This window comes from Manacus vitellinus, unplaced genomic scaffold (assembly GCF_001715985.3).
Source record: "Manacus vitellinus isolate BGI_N305 unplaced genomic scaffold, ASM171598v3 scaffold_7_pilon, whole genome shotgun sequence".
NCBI classification, from domain to species: domain Eukaryota; kingdom Metazoa; phylum Chordata; class Aves; order Passeriformes; family Pipridae; genus Manacus; species Manacus vitellinus.
In genome coordinates, this window is record NW_021940813.1 from 3,000,046 (window position 1) to 3,017,827 (window position 17,782).

General features: G+C 40.7%; 1 protein-coding gene across 1 annotated transcript in view; it reads left to right on the forward strand.

Annotated features, from left to right (window-relative positions):
- EFHC2 (EF-hand domain containing 2) overlaps nt 1-17,782 on the forward strand; it is an 87,608-nt gene that overhangs the window by 58,132 nt on the left and 11,694 nt on the right. The window contains exons 9-12 of the mRNA XM_029964741.1: nt 4,860-5,025; nt 6,039-6,181; nt 10,174-10,370; nt 14,444-14,577. Coding sequence (XP_029820601.1) covers nt 4,860-5,025; nt 6,039-6,181; nt 10,174-10,370; nt 14,444-14,577 — 640 coding nt within the window. The remainder of the gene's footprint in view (nt 1-4,859; nt 5,026-6,038; nt 6,182-10,173; nt 10,371-14,443; nt 14,578-17,782) is intronic.

A 17,782-nucleotide genomic window follows, 5' to 3' on the forward strand; every position in this document is an offset into this window, starting at 1 on the left:
AGTATGTAGCACTTGACTCTTCCTTGAAATATGGTCTTATCTAGCACATGAGGGTTTTCCTCCAGTTCTTTGATGAGGGCAGAAGGTAATCCTGCAATGTATACCAAAATCTTACAGTGTATATTGAAACTGAAAGCTGACAAGCTCATTTGAGCTGGTTTAATGCTGCCTCTTCAGCAACAAATTCTTCTTGAGGAATTTAGTTTTTCTAACTAAGAAGGCTTTGCAAATTTTTTATGTGCTAAAGATGTGGCTGAAGTTGTTTTGTTTCTTGCAGCTCCCGGTGCTTGTTCAAATCTCACTCAGGTTTTGATGTCGTGAGAAAGCTACAAGTATGTGGTACATGTTTGATATATGAGGTGAAATAAACCCCTGTGTACTGCAGTAAGAAAGAGTGAAACTGTCCATGGGAAAAATACCTGTGCTGTTCTTCCTGGAAGTAGAAATTTGTAATTCTGGACTTTCAATTTACTCTCTCTCTCCCCACTGTAAATTCACATTGAAAATGTTGCAACCTGGAAGAAGAGAGCATTGATTCCTTTTCCAGATTGGACATAGGTAATTTTCTTAAGCAGCAGTGATTGCCTTTGAGAGGAATGCATTTTGTGTGTAAGCGCCTGTCTCATTCTGCCCTAATCCTGTGTGGCAGAGCAAAGATGAAATGAGTTTTGAGCTCAGGTAGGTGGCTGTTCACAAGTTGCAGAAATGAGGTTTTGTCTGGTTTTGTGAACTGTATTTCTCCATGGCACTTTCCTTCTGAATTTCCTCACTCACAGGAGAGAATCTGAATACATAATCCTCTAAAATCCTGGAAAATATAGGTGGCACAAGGCTGGATATTTGCACTGTTCTCCTTAGTGAATCTAGACAGATGGGGATTGGTCTCTTCTCCCAGGTAACAAGCAACAGGACAAGATGAAACGACCTCGAGTTACACCAGGGGAGTTTACACTGGACATTAGGAAAAACTTCTTGACTGAAAGGTTTGTCAAGCACTGGAACAGCACCCAGGGAAGTGATGGAGTCACCATCTCAGAAGTGTTCAAAAAACATGTGGCACTTAGGGACATGGTTTTGTGGTGGACCTTAACAGTTGGACTTGATGATCTCAGAGGTCTTTTCCAAAGTAATGATTCTATGAATGAAGCCAAGTCATTTTACTTCATGTAAAGGGATGGGATGGGAACCAAAGGGCTGAACTTCTCTTTGGACTTCGCGTCCTGCACGCTTTCGTTGCGAGGGATTTAACATACCCTCGGGGGGCAACACACTATTCCTCCTAATTTGTAGTTTCCTTCTAGTTTATAAATCTAATTTTCATCCACATGTGCTAAAGTACATAAAAAGGGAAATGCTTTAGCGTTCCTTAATGAATGCCTTATGCACAAGTGTAAATGTGCAGACACTGCGACGGGCACGGAAACACAGGAGCTTCTGGTCCTCTGTGTCCAGGGTGCTCCGAGCGCTTCTGGCAGGACCTGCGGCAACCGAGGAAAGAGAAGGGGCTCGTGTCCGGTAAAATACGCTGTTACTTGTTGCGTAATTAAGAAATTAACGCTCGCGTTGATCAGCGGCATCAAAGGCCCTGATCCGCCGCCGTCCTGCCGCGCTGCCACTGGATGGCGCTGCGGGAGCGCGGGAGCCGCCGCCCGCCGCCCTTCCCGGTGCCGCTCTTCCCGGCGATGCGATGGGAATCCTGCGGGGAATCCCGCGTGGTACCCCTGGAGTTCAGTACCTATGGGCATCGGGGTTTGCTTTCGTCCTCCGTGTATGCCGATTTACAGGCTGCTTGTTTGCGGTATCAAGAATTGCCTGTAATCAGTGGCATGCTGTGGCACCGTGAAAAGGTGGTATTTTGGTGACAAGCAGTATGTAGAAAATAGGGAATCTCACGAAGTTTAATGGGAATCTCGCGGGATTAATAGGATTTAATAAGATTAAGTGCAAGGTGCTGCACCTGTGTTGGAGCAACCCCAGGCTGGGGGATGAGCAGGTGGAGAGCAGCCCTGGCAAGAAGCATTGGGGGATGCTGGTGGATGAGAGGCTGGACATGACCCAGCCATGTGCACTTGCAGCTCAGAATTCAACCATGTCCTGACCTGCATCAAAAACCCACGCCAGCAGGTCAAGGGAGGTGATTCTGCCCCTCTGCTCTGCTCAGGTGGACCCCACCTGGAATGCTGCATCCAGCTCTGGGGTCCCAGCATAGGAAAGACATCATCCTGTTGGAACAAGTCCAGAAGAGGCCACTAAGATGATCAGAGGGATGGAGCACTTCTCCTGCGAGGAGAGGTTGAGAAAATTTGGTTTGTTCAGCCTGGAAAAGAGAAGTCTTCTGGATGAACTAACTGTGGCCTTCCAGTACCTGAAAGGAGCCTAGAAGAAAGATGGAGAGAGATCATTTCCAATGGCATGTAATGACAGGACAAGGGGCAATGACTTCAAACTGAAAGAGAATAGGTTTGGGTTAGTTATTAGGAGGAAGTTCTTTGCTGTGTGGGGGGTGAGGCACTGGAACAGGTTATCCAAAGAAGGTGTGGATGCCCCATCCCTGGAAGTGTTCAAGGCCACACTGGATGGGGCTCTAAGCAACCTGATCTAGTGGAAGATGCCCCTGAACTAGATGATCTTTAAAGTTCCTTCCAACCCAAACCATTCCGTGATTCTGTGATTTTGGTGCATGTCTACACCTTTCATGGTGAAGATGACTTTAAACATTTCCAAATGGACTTTTTTTTGCACATGAGCTTGTGTTTTTATGGAGAAAAATCCTAGCGTGATTCTGCAGAACCCCTTTTTGACTGATTTAGGTGAAAGTACCAGCTTTTTGAGTCAGACCATGTTCTTCTAAGAGGCAAAGGCCAATGGAGATCTCGTATTTTCAAGTTAAAGAAAAACTCTGACATCTGAACACTTGCTTTATTTTTCAACTCACACTGCTGCAAGTCAGATCTTGAGTGTTGTGCTTTGATCTTCTAATATAGCCATGTTTAAAACATTTTAATCACAAACCAGTGTTCCAAGTGACAGTGATTTTGTCATCCTCCTCTATTTGCACTAAAACCCATGTTACAAGTTTAGGTTATTCATCTCTCCTCTGTTCTGGATAGAAAAGCTAAGTTTTAAAGAAAAAAAGCCTTTATTTCATGGGATCTGCTTTTATGCACTGGCCACTTAAATCACTCTTTGCCTCCTGGGCTGTGGTTTGTTATCCATCTTCTTCCAGTTTGGCTCATGTGTTTGTCTTTCACTTACTAGCCCAGCCAGCTCTCCCTCTCCAGCCCACCCCAGTGTGAGGTGATACTGTTCCACATGGACAGTTCTGTGCCAGTTGGCTCTGACCCTCTTATTGCACCTGTGCTGGTGCAGAAAGGGCTCTGATGGTTGTGGGGGGCAGCAGGCTGGGCTTGAGGCCACAGCAAAGAGGGCCAGCTGGAACCTGGGCTGCCCAGAAATCGAGGAAAGTGCTTATTCCCGTCTGCTCCGTGTTCGTGAGACCTAATCAAGGTAGTGTGTCCCATTTTGGGTCTGCCATGCCAGGAAAGACAGAGACCAGCCAGGGTGAGTTCAAGGCAGGCCCCAGGACAGTCAGGGCTGAGCAACACTTGGGGAGCAGGGTTTTCTCAGCCCAGGAAGGGCCCTGAGTGGCCACTTGTGCCCGCCCATGCGGAGGTGCTGAGACCAGGCAGCCTGGCCCTTCTCAGGGGTACATGGCAGGAGGCACCAGACAACAGGAGTAAGTGGAAACAAGAGTGTCAGAGCTGGATATCAGGAAAAACTTTATTCACTGGGGCAGGCTGTGCAGGCTCTGCCCTGGGAGGTTTTGAGCCCCAACTGGACACAGCCCTGGGCAGCCTGGTCTGACCTGGGGCTGACCCTGTGCTGAGCAGGTGACCACACTAGAGACCTCCCAACATGACTGACCCTGTGTTCCCATGGCTGAGGTCTTCATTTTCCTCAGGTGTGCCCATTTACTTTTTCCCATATACAAGTTACTTTTTTTCCATTTTTCATTAACCTCATTTAAGCAGCAGACTGTGTTGCTGTTCAGTTTTATGTGAACCCCACTGGAAGCTGGGAGCTGTCCTGCCGTGGAAGGGCAGTGCCGGGGTGCAACAAGGGGCCAAATGGTACAGCAAGATTTTCACCAACAGAGGAATAAGGAGGGTCAGGAAAGCAGTGCTTTTAGGAGCAACTTTTATGGGAATTGAGTGCAGGTCCCTGACCAGGCACGCCTCTGCTGAATCAGGAGAGCTCCTGCTGTGTATCTGGGATTGTCATTGATCACTGCAGGGAAAGATTTGAGACTGGGAAAATGAGGAAAAACAAAGCTTCCAAAACTCTGGATATAATGAGATGTGGACTGAAGTGATTGGCTTCAATGTACCAAAGACTTCTTATATATGTATGCTTTAAATAATGAATAAAATTTCATTTATTCATGTATTTATTTTCCTCTGGTTGAAAGCACAGGGCAGGAAACTCGTAAGCCAATTATTTACTTAATCATGTTGTCTCAAAGGATAAAACTGAAAAATTAATTTAGGATTTTTAATTTACTATTTTATCCCATTTTGAAACTATATTTATCTTTCTTTTTGTCTGTGTATCTTAATGATATTTTTCAAACATTTTAAGATTATAGATGAAATCCTGAAACCCTTGAAGAAACAATAATTTTGCTGTCGGCTCAATGGAGTCTTTTTCTACCCTGTAACAGTAGGAGGGATCCTGGTTTGACTTTGATCAGTGCTCTGTTACACAAATAGGCTAATAAGTATTTATATTGGAAGTTTAAATGCTTAGTAGAATGGCTTCATCACATCAGTAATAAATAAGTCTTGCTGTCTTTGTTGTAGTGGATTTCACCCCAGTTCAGTTTAAGACTCCACCACCTCCAGAACCAGAAAAACCTGTTCCCCCTTATAATGGATTTGGTTCCGAAGAGGATTCTCTGAACTCCTGTAAGAAGCTGCTTCCCCAGGCTCCCCTAAAAGATTACAGGAAATTCCTGGTTAAAGACAGGTATTTTGTGTGAAAAATAATTTCAACTTTTTAAATTGTGTATTTTTGTGAAGGAGATAAATGCTACGTAGGGATGTAATTTTTTTTCAGCAAAATATGCAACTCATCAGGCTTTTAAGGGACAAGTGCATGAGGACTGGGTTAGCGATGTGGTACTTCAATTTGCTGCAAACTCTGCAAAATTTCTCTTTGGAGAAGGCAAATATTCTGACCTTCTCATCCCCTACCTTCTTTCCTCTACTGTCTTCAGAGGGGGTTTGATGGAGGTCTTAGTCCAGGTATTAATCAGGAATTTTGTGTGACCCAGCAGTCCAACACAGATTTGGTTTTGTGTTTGACTTTCTGATACTTTTTTTGGCTGCTGAATTTACTGTAGCACTTTTAATGCTGTAACCCTTTACTTTTCATTATGAAATGGTTTGTCAGGCAGTGGTTGTTGAAGCCTAACAAAAAGAGCAAAGTCTTGTGCTAAAGATTCACCTGTAGATCCCCTGTAAAAGAGGAAAGCTGTTAGAAAAAGGCTTGGGAATATATTCATACAGGTGCTGCAAATTATTTAAAACCCAGTCACTTAACAAATATCCAACTGGTAAGATCATCTGGTGGACCTGAATTTGTGGAGATAATCCTGGTATGACGTGCTATTCAGAATTTGATTTGAAAATATACATACTACCTAAAAGCGTTCTAAATGTTTTCTAAATTTTCTGGAAAGAAACTTGGAACTTGATTTGCAACTGAACTTGAATACAAATTCATTCCAGACTTGTGGCAGAGAAATAATTTTCCCCTTAAAACTATTCCTTTCTATCTGGCTGACTCCAGCTGGTTCTGTTAATTTAAGCTGAAAATGGTTTTTGATGAAGTAGTGAATCTTAGGCCATTTCCCTTCTAGGTCCAGGAATAACACAATTAATGTATGTTACAAAACTCGGGAGAAGGCATCTCTTAGGGGTGAAAACTTTTCACATGCTCTGTTTTTGACTTCTTAGCTCTTCCTTTGCCTGTTTCAGATATGGCATGGAAAGTAACACGCTGCGCTTCGGTGCAAAATTCATCACAGAAGATCCTATTGACAAGGATCGGAAATTCGTTATTTCCTACTTCCTGAGCGACGACACCATCTCAGTTTTTGAATATACAGAGCGAAACACAGGTAAGATGTAGTAGTGCCTCCGATCAGTCCCAGCTTCCCTGCTCATTTGGTTAGAGCTTCCAGTGAACCCTGTGGCCAGACTCAGCACTAGCAGAAGCAGGGATGTGGATTTTCAAAAGCAATGGGAATTACATCAGCAGGTCTACTGCATTATCTTGCATAGCTGTATGTCGTAGTGATTCATGTTCTTCCTCACTCAGAACTACACTGTTCATTACATGACAGTACTTCACAGTAGCCCTTGGGAATTGCAAGTTTAATGCATTAGAGCTTTTATTACTTTTTAATTTGAAAATCTGGCCTTTAAACACTTACTTTTGTTGTGGATAACATACAAGAATTGTATTGTAATGGATGATAAATAGGGACAGGAAATATAAGACATCAAGAATGAAAGACTAAATCCTTTGTTTTGCAAAATCATGTTATGAAACTTCTGCAGCATCCATTGTATAGAAGAAGCTTATGAAAACCAAACAACTGTGATACTTTTTAACATACTTTATCATTAATCATGGAGTGTTGAGCATGTAAAGAGTGAGGATTGCCCAGTGCTAGTCTGTATGTGTGTGTGTGTATAATACTGAACTGAATCCCAAGAGCCAGACTGCCAGTGTTTAAGTGACAAATGCTTTGTTACTTCTCAGTTGCTTGATCCTGTTACAGGAGCATGGTCGCCAAATGTTGTCGTGGTTTAATTCTTTAGACCACTGTGGTCTGTTGTAGGCTGCCTCCAACTGAGAATATGAAAGGTTTTGTGATTTTCAAGCATCTTTTTATTTCCTTGAAGTGTCTTGTGCACGGATGGAAGGACACAGCACACGGAAGTCATTCTGTAACTCAGAGAGAGAGGGAAGCTTTGGCTAAGCATGACCCTGTTGGAGAGATTGGTGTGTTCCTGAGGAGGCCACAAAACTTGTGCAGCAGCAGCTTCAGAGCAGTTAACATCCAGAAGGGCTCTGGCACTTCTTAGCATGTGGTATCGGAGGAGTGACTGTTAGAAGTTACTGTTGTCCTCTGATAAACCCATAGAGAGAGGAAAAAATCAGAAAATCACATTCTCTCAAAGACAAGGGAAAAAGAGTGATAGAAGGTTTCCTCAGTTACCATGTTATGCTCTTGTGGAACTACCTGAATTGCCCTATATCAGCTTCTTGGCACGGAGCACCTGTGTGGTACTTCAGGCACTGCTGCAACAGTGACCACATCACTGTGCTCAGTCCTGCCCTGTTCTCACTGTCACAGCAAGGACTGGCCCAGGGAGGACTGTCCCCTCCCCTTTGCTTCAGGCTCTGGTGCCAGCAGTTGACTTTCTGAGGTCCCCTTACCCCACTTGCAGTTAAGGACTGAGTATTCCTGAGACCCTACACTTCAGCCTTTGCTGAAAATGACTTCTGATATTAATACTTTTCAGAGCTATGAACATCACATCCATAAAAAATGAAGGTGTGATGAATATCTAGAGCCTTCTGTATTCCTAGAGAACATTTCCTGTGCCAGTGGCCCTACTAAGTAATTTTGAGTACCCTCATAAGAGTGGGATTTTTGGGAATGTCTGGGTCTTTTCAATCCAAAAAACCTCTGATTGCATCTCTGCTTGCATCCAACTATATTATGAATGCATATATAGGAGCATCACCTCCAACTAAATTACAAGCAGTTCTCTGAGAAGTGTTTTGAAGATGGGTAGAGTACTTGCCTGGGGCTTCATTGAGCATTCCCAGTGTTTCCTGCTTCACTACAACATCAAGATTTATCACTCCTTATGGCAGCAGTGTCCTGTCATCATTATTTTACTTGTTTCCTGCCATTGAGTGGCCTGTAGTTTATGCAACTTCTTTTGTTGCAGCTAAATACACGTACAATTATTTATATATTGTGCAATGCTGCATTGAAGAGACAGGACAAGGAGTAGGGAGGGGGTAGAGAAGGCACAGCAGCAGTTGGAAGGAGGCCTGGGACTGCAGAAGTTTCTTTGTTCCCACCTTTCTTCTTTTCTTTCTTCTTCCTTTCTCTTCTCTCACTATCCCTCCTTCATTTTAGTCATGTCTGAAAGAAAAGTGAATGAGTTTCTTCAATGTTAAGAATGACAAGGGTTTGCAGAAGTGAGATAAGAGTGGCTAAGGAAAAGGAGTAAGGCATGGAAAATAGCCTGACCATCTCTTCTGTGCACAGGTCCAGAGGTTTTGCCTTTTTATTTACACGAACTGGTACAAACTGGCAAATAATGCTTCAGATCTCAATCCTAAAATGGAAGTAATAAGTTGCTCTTAGTTATGTGAGTTTAGCAACCTGAAGGTTGCAGAGAAGTACTTCACACTGTTAGTAACACTGTGAAACTCTGTGAAATCCACAGGGCTGGACATCTTGAAGCGCTTCTTGAGATGGGGGTCAAAGCATGAGAACTTTGGCTCCCCATGCAGAGGATCACATCCCCTTTTTTTACTCAGTGTAAGACCCAGCCAACAGCTGTACAAACACCTGCAAACTCTGATCTGATCTTAATGGAAGAGAGTCTTTCGTTGTGGTGTTTATTTTGTGCTTTGAGCCTGGCTCTTATAGATTTCCATCAGAACTCCTTATCAGGTTTCAGTGCAAAATCTCTAACTTAATGAGATATTTTCAGTCATTTTTCTTTATACCACTTGTAGTGTACTAACCTATAACATTTAGAAAACAATTATGGGACAGAAGTATTAAGATAAGTTTCCAATTAAAGTGCACAATTGCAAGGAAGTAGAAAGGTGAGAGTGAAGTTCCAATCTTACAGAGAAATGTTAAATATTAAAAACAATTGCCAGGATTATATAACCTAAAATTTTGTATTTGTTGTAATAGCTGGGTGAAAAGGAATGTGTTAAGATTAGAGTCGCTCTAGTGATTAGAATTGTTTTTTGGTTCAAGCTGGATCTGACCACTACCATAGTGTATTTTTTTCTCTTTTGCTTTTGTGGTGCTAATAAAGCAATTAAGACAGACATTTGCTCCAAATTCTGGTTTGAAGAGTAGTTTGGGTTTCACATTCATTTGTGCCTATTACACTGTTCATCAGCCTTTTATTGGACTTGCATCACTACTTGATATTAAGGTGTCATTAAATGTTACTGAAGTGTGCTTTTGGCTGTTGGCTTGGAAGCTCAAATATCAACAGGAAACAAACCTCAGAGTTGTTGTAGGGCACATATCCCAGTGAAACCAAACGTGTGACAGAATGTTTTCTAGAAATCTTGGTACATGCAGAGCAATCTTGTGGTGCACCAGAAGATAATACTGGAAAGTGAAATGTTGCTTTTAGTATCTTACCTACCCTTGAGTGCCACGTGCGGTTTCTAGTGACACAAATAAAATCATTATAGTGTTTAAAGAAATCATGTGACATACCCACCTCACAAAGGAAAGAGCAGATCACAATTAAATTGCATTGGCAGAACAGTGTGTGGAAGACAAAGACATGTCACTCCTATGTTTTTAAAAAATTCAAAAGCCCTTAAAAAAAAGTTGAAATCCACAGTCTTCGGACAGTGCTCTCTGAAGTTGTGGTTTTTTTTTTCCTTTTCTTGGTTTTAACACTTTAGGGATAATTGCCTGCATCTCACTTTTTGCGTCTTGTGTTTCTCAAGGGTCAGTTCCAAGGCTGTCAACAGGGTTGTGGGAAAGATTTGAGGAGGCACATTTCTGTCCCGTTTTAAAGAAAACAAAAACGGGGAAGGTGTTTGGCAGGCATTCAAATGAGACATGTCACAGAATATGCACAATGTAACTGTTGCTGTGGACACTGGCAGAGACAGTCCTTTCAGCAAGGAGAGGGAGGGGAAGAGAGAGAGTGTTATGAGACAAGAAACTGGAGAACAAAAACTGGTGTTTAAATACAAATCATCTGTTTTGGGGTGGTTTTTTTGGTTGGTGCTTTGGTGCTTTTCTTGTGTGTTTTTTGTTTGTTTGTTTTCTGTAAGTAAATCCACAATTAATTATTTTAAATTCTCTTCCCACAGGGATACCTGGTGGGAGGTTCTTGGACAGAGGTCGCATTAAGAAGCCTGGGCAGGAACTCTTTAAGAGTGAGCTATCTGAATACTACAAGGCTCGTGATCTGTTTGTTGGAGCCAGAGTTTGTTTCCATGGCCACAGCTTTCTTTTGGTGGATGCTGATGAGTACACGTTCAGCTACATGGAGAAGAATGCAAATGAGGTGAAGCAGGCTCTTGTTGCTTTCTATTATCTTTAAGGACTGTGGTTTAGCTATACATTTTTCTGAATTATTTGTACCCAGTTTCCTCACCCAAAGTTCACAGCCCAGTGCTCTCTGCCTAGCAATGGTTTTAGGAGATGCCAGCCAAGGAGTGCATGCACGTCTGGCCACTCTTTACTGTCCATTCCCCTCTCCTTTCTCAGAATCCACTCATGCTCTATGAGGGGTTGTTAGAAGGTATATCCCTGCCTATTCCTTCTTGAGACTGTTCATGGACCTCTTGTCCCTGAGTTGATGTAACCCTGGTTGAACCTACAGCTACTGTGTAGCTTCCACAACTTGCTGTGGTAGCAAGTTGAAAAGTTCACTGCCTGCTATGAAAAACAAATATCTGATAAAAGAAGTATTTTTTAATCTGTTTTAAAGCAACCTCCCACTAGTTTCAATGCCAGTTCTGGTGTGGTGAAGAACCCTATTCACCTTATGCACCACCTTCATAGTTTTGTAAATCTAGGACATCCTTCCCACTCAGCCTGGTCCTGTCCAGTTGAAGACTCTCACCCTTTTTAGTCTGTGCTTGCAAAGTAACTCTGAGATGTGGAGACTGGAGCAGTACACAGTACTCAAGATGTGAGCACATCCAGTTTGGTCTTACTGATGAGGCTGTTTTATTTCTTGATTTGATTTTTTGGGTTCATACTTATTTTTCTGCTGAAACATTTCCCTTGTAATATTAGAAATTCATATCACAGGAATTCAGACTTACAGCATGTACTGAGTTTGGCGTTGCCTTCAGAGGGGAGAGCAACAATAAATTGAAAGCTGGGGTGCTTCTGCTGATGTATACTTTATGAGAATGGTGCAATTTCTTTGTAAATTAATGGGGATTAGCACCACCTGCCTTCCCTGGAATAACGAGGAATATCTGCAAAGTGCTTGTGGATGTAAAATACTAAGGCTGCTAAATGCTTTAAGCAGTAAAATAGAAAGCTCTATACATTATGTGTCCTTACTGCTGGACAGTTTCACCTTCTAGTAGAATCAAAACCAAAGATATCCTCCAAAACACAGCACATCATTAGATTAGTAAATGTTCCTTGGAACCTTTGTTTGTATTGAGTATCTTGGATCCAACAGATAAAGTCTTAGTTTTCCAAACTGAATGATTGGACATTAACAAAATAAAACCTGAAAAATAGGAAGAGGCTACATTGGAAATACTTCATTAAAGTGAATTTTGAAACATTCTTTTCACAATTAAGATTTTAAAGCAGCTGGTAGGAAAAAAAAGGTTGATTCTCCCAATGACAGCTTCTTCATTCACATCCTTTGACTAGAGCTCCAGAGGTAAGGACACACCTTGTTTGCCTCAGTTCATCAAGGGGTCACATGCTCAAATCACAACAACTTCAGTAGTTATAAGAGAAGAACAGAGCTGGAAGATAGTTTAAAGAAGGGGGAACAATTTAAAGATCACTATTTTTCAGTTGTTTCTAAAATTTGAAAATAAATAACTTTCCTTCTGAATAGACGGAAGTTTTCTTTCAGCACGACACATCAGTATGATTTTGAAAACTGATGAAAGAAATCCATACGGAATGTTTTTCTTCTAGAAATTGCCATTTTGACCACAGTTCCATAGGCAAATGGTAATTTAGATGAAATTTTGATTGGTAATCATAGTGCAGGTGGATATTGAAAATTTGTTTGACGCCATATTGTGAAAGTTTCAATTTTCTGTTTCAAAATTGTACTTGTTGTATTGTTTTTAAGTTATAAGTAGAGAAAAATCACCGAGTCGTATCATTTTGACTACTACCTGTACTGAAAGTAACTTTAAATGTCTAACTCAGAACTTTTCAGCACTTCTTTTCCGATTTGAGGGACAAAGTATTTATTTGGAAAGTGCCAGTTTGCTTGCAAAACAAACCATGTGTGTTGTGCACAGTCCTACTGGTATTATCCAGGTCTTTGAAGGACTGTTTGAATTAAGGAATCACTGTGCCTCCTTGGCAGGGAATTAAACGTCTCTGAAACTGTCTCATTGTTCTAGCTTTGCTGCCTACTGCAGCACAAACATGGAAGGGGATTTTACTTCCATCGAATCCAGCATGATGACCTCTGACTTGGGCAAGACAATCAAACAAAACTGGAGTGTGCCTACATGCTGATGTGTCAGCAATTACATGAGAAGAGGGAAAGTGGGTAAAGTCATTGCCATGCTACTCAGATACTCAGTATCTATGTAGGTGTTTGGAATATGTGGTTTAGAAAAAAAGATGTAAAACCAGCTGTTTTGATAATGTGGAGAAGACAGAACGGTTTAAATACTCTGCTCACTGAGTCCTTCTGCTCAGTCTTTTCTCAGTGCCTGTTCCTTGCTTTGTCTGGGAGGGGACTGGAAATGTTGCTGTCTCTAAAGCTGGTCCAGCTGTTCCACACCACTGCCTTGCACAGCGCCTGCCAAGGCTGCACCTTGAGTTTTGGCATAGGCAGAAATTGTCTTCTCTAAATCTGAGAAAAACCTGCAACCACTGATGTATTGATTAACCTTGGATCAATCTGTACTGCTCTGGCAGTGTCATAGGGACTTTAAATACTCTTTTCTAGATTGCTTTGGACTGACACAAAGCTGTAGACACACTTCAGCATAATTGGGAGCGAGGCACAATTCCTGTGTCCTGGCCCTTAGTGTGACTCATACCAAATTTCAAATAATTGCTAGTTAAACCCACATTGCTTTCTGGAATAAATGGGAGAAAACTATTCTCAGACAATTCATTCTGCCTTTAAGGTAAGTAGAGCATGACAGATATAAGGACATCTCAGATAATCATACTTGAACTCAACCCCAATTTAATGACTAAATACTTATATGTTTTATGTTAAAAATGAGTTTAGCAAATAAACCCTTGTTAGAGCACTAATGCAACAATCTGAATATAGCTTGAAAACTACAGTGCTCCAGTTCTGTTTAATATGAGTTCAAATTTATTTTAATGGCCTATTTAGAAAGAAATAAGCATTTAAGCATTCTTATACACAACAGGAAAAATTGGTTCCTAAGAAATTTCCAATCTGCTAATTATGAGTATTTAAGACAATGTGGTCCCATATGAATGAGCCTAGCTGTTGGAACATTTAATTGGAACCAATGGTGAAAAGATTAACTAATCTTTTAATAATGAGATTTATTATTTGAGAATCCAGTGAGATGCACTAACATAAAATGAGGACCAGGTTATTAGAACTGTACATTAAATGTTTCCACTTCTGCTTTAACAATGCAATGTTTGAAGCAAAAGTGGATGTCCTTTTATGTTGCTGGGATAAACTTTCTGAGAGTGCATGATCTGATGATTTTTGTTTGATTGTTTACGTTCTTGGTAGGAAGCAATTTTTTTTTCCCTAGCAAGCTTCCCTCCAAACTTAACTCAGTGCTGATTTATAAATCTGAAGTAAGAAAAGGAAGAAACTAATAATACTCAGCAGTTCAGTATTGCCCTACATCTTGACAACATGCCTGGTTGGTTGCAGAATGCTTGTCATAGAATGGCTTGGGTTGGAAGGGACCTTAAAGATCATCTCATTCCAACATCCTTACCATGGGTGGGGGCACCTTCCACTAGACCAGGTTGCTCAGACCTCCATCCAACCTGGCCTGAAACACTTCCAGGGATGGGGCAGCCATAACCTCTCTGGGCAACCTGTGCCAGGGCCTTGCTGCCCTCACAGTAAAGAATTTTTTCCTAATATCTAATCTAAATCTGTTCTCTTTCAGTTTGAAGCCATTCCCCCTTATCCTGTCACTACATGCTCTTGTAAAAAGTCCCTCTCCATCTTTTTTCTAGGCTCCATCTTTCTTTTTGTCCCCAGCACTGGTCTCCATCTGCTCATCTCCCAGCCTGGATTGATACCAGGGATTGCCCCGACCCAGGTGCAGCACCTTGCACTTGGTCTTGTTAAACCTCCTGAGATTCCCATGGCCCACTTCTTGAGCTTGGCCAGGTCCCTCTGGATGGCATCCCATCCTTTGGGTGTTTATAATCTCTGTCTTGCTTTCCTCTCTTAAGTTCCCTGTGGCTGATGTTGGTGTCCTCCTCATGAGACTGAAGGACAAGACGGAATCTCATTCCAAAGAAATCAGAAAGACATTTGCTACTACTGACCCTGAGCAGACCAATGTCATTGACTATGACACTTTCAGGTAAGACAGTGGATTTCGGGTTCTAATACTTAGTGAAGGCACATTCCCCCAAAATGTCTAGAGCATGGCTGGTTTTTCATGCTTTCCATTTTTTAGCTGACAAATGGCACAGATTTGTTTTGCATTTACTTGGAGATTGTGAAAAAGAAAATGAAAAAATAAAAAAAAAAAGAGAAATGTGATAGTTTTGAGTAAGCTGAAAAGCACAACTGAAATCTGTCTACTTTTTGTGGAGCTGGCACGAGGTGTTGTGAAGAGGGCACAAGTCAGCAGTAATATATACACCAAAATATAAAGAAAAGTCCATTCCAATAGTCAAACAAATTAATTAGTAGTTTTGAAATTAAAGGAGGAATGTCTGTGTTGCCTCCCAAAAATGATGTTATTTGGGTTTTGAATCACTGATGAAGAAAAAAGTCTTGGTAGAACCAGGGTGTGTTGAAATTACAGGAGGCAGTGGTAAGCATGTTTAAAAAAGACTGGAAAGCAGTAGTGAGATACTTGGATAGTGATTTCAGCATAGATAGAGGGAGCAGGAATCTGAATTCTGGCAGTGATCCAGATATGGCAATGGACAAATATATAGATACTTGAAAAAGGAAATCATGCTTGGATACAAGCTGATTTCAGCTTATCCCACAGCCAGAATACTTGAGCATATGAACTGTTTTGGGTAAAGTTAATTATGTGGAACAGAGGAGAAAATTTTACTTAAAAGAATTTGGTTTTCACAGAAGTAATATACTGTGTATTTAGGAAGTGTCATAATAACTAAAGCGTACAAGTAGATGTATATATTGCTTGGAATGTCATCCCCATAGGAATGTTAAGGCAGAAACTGCTTCAGAAATATCTCAGAAAAACAATAGATCAGCTGAAGATTCTTCCAGCAACTCAAAGTGAAAGTAGTGAGAAATTAAAACAAGCTGCTATTTAGAAATGAAAAATAAGTGTTTAATAGGTAAGATTTAAACTAAGGCCACAGATATTGGCAGCTTCTGGTCAAAATATTTCTGAACCCAGATATTTTACTCAACAGAAGCAAGAGTTTGAATTGTTAATTGCACTAAGAGGGAAAATGTTATTACTAGAGTAAGAAGGGGAGAAAATTGAAAGGTAATCTCTATCTGGAGAAAGTTTTTAGCACTTGGAGAAGGGTTTTAATTTATGTAAACAGTAGCTATTTAAAATCAAATAATTATGGCTTTAATTTAAGTTATGAAATAATCATCTGCAAAACTTTGTCCACGCATGAAGAGCAGGTCAAAGGTTTGGAACATTTGCATGAGGAAGTCAGGGAAGCACACTTTTGGAAGAGAGGACTCTGCTTTTAAGTATCAGGGAAAGATTTTTGTTTTACCAAAAAGAGGCTCAGTTGGGTGTAAATTTAATCATGGCCGTATTCTGTGCAGCTGTGAACAGCCCAGCTGTTTAATTTAAGGTGGTGGAATTCTGTGGCATGGAGAGAGATGTGTCTAATTTTGTGGTATTGAGGGACTTTGCTTCAGCAACAAAAAATGCAGTAGCCCTCTCCATAGCAATAGAGCTGGAGAACCCACGTGACAAAGGTTTTCTTGGCCTCAATACTCACCTGGGCCAGTCTGAACACCCACTAATGGCCTCCATCCCTCCTGCAGAGAGAAGACAGGGGGTCTAACAGGAAACATGTATATTATTTTAGAATGAAAGAAGTATTTTTAATGACAAAGATGACAAAGACAAGAGCACTTCTTTGCATCTATGAAAAGTCAAAGATATTTTTCTGTGAATAGAGTATGTATTTTTCTTTCATTTCTTTTATTGTGTACATCACTGTTTATTTTTAGTCTGCCATGGCATTTGATGATTGTAAATAGCTACAAATGATTATTTTTAGTACAGGCAGTTATCTTTGTGACAGCTTCAATGATAATCCTCTTTTCTTATCTTAAATACAGCTAAAGCTTCACTGTGCTCTGAATTTGGCTGTTCAGATTTCTTCCTTTCTACCTATGTAATTTTATATGAGCTGCATTTAAAAATACACCTAGAATTATGATGTAGCGAAGCAGTATTATAATTACACAATTTACTTCAACTGCTTTGAGAATCCAAATCTATGGTACTTCATCCAGAAAATAAATATATGATGTACACTGAAGCCACCCCTTAAACTATCATTAAAACTATTGAAAGCTTTGTTAAAAGGAGAATAAAGAATAACTAAAACTTAGATGCTTGTGCATCACACAGCCCTCTCCAGTCTATTTTTTCCCATAAGCTACTGGCAAGACTGTTTGCTTTTATAGACAAAGAGCCATGTGGGTCTAACAAGGATGCCTATCTTCAATTCAGCTTGAGAAGCAGCTCCCTTAAGCAGTTAACTATTATTTGTTCTTTCTGTAATAAATTCAGATTGCAATCTGTCTTAATCTTCTAGAACAAAAAAAAAGTAAAACAAAAGATAGCAAAGCTGTGGGAAAAATTATTGCAGCTTGTTTCTTTTTGTCAGGAAGAGTTTGGATGTTTAGAGTTTAATTCTGTTTGTAAGTCTTGAGTTCCAATCATTAGTCCCTGGCAATCACTAAAATATTCCCTAGTTCCCAAATGAGACAATAATTTTATCTGTGGGTTCTGGTGATTTGATTGTCACTGACTGGATTGAGAAAATAAAAGACTTTTAAAATCCCGACACTGGAAAAAATCTGTACCATGTATGGAAATCCAGTCTGTGGAAATGTTCTGGTGGCTGATGTTATCTCCATGCTTCCAGCTCTGCCAGCCCACGGATTGGGAGTGCCAGGCTTATCAGGCAGCATTGTCCTCCTCTTTGTGTTTGCAGTAGTATTACTGCAGGATGCAAGAAAGAGACTCCAGTTTTGACTGGATCTCTGAGTGCTGCTGCAGTATAAATAATAATATTCAGTAAGTGGCATAACAATACTGACAAGATAATGATAGTATCAGTAGATGGACTAAGTTTTGGTCATTAAGTTTGCATGATCTCAAGTGGACTTTGCTTCTGTCAACAACTTGTCTTTTTCTTGTATTTATTTCCTGCCACTGCAAGTAAAGGATTGTTCTGATTTATTTAATATGAAAAAAGCAGCAGTTGAATCAAAGTAGACACTCTACAGTGTTTAGCATTCTTTTTTTAATAGCTGTGTAAGTGCAATCATATTATATAGAGGGATACCTTCATTTGAACAGGACTACACGAGCCTCT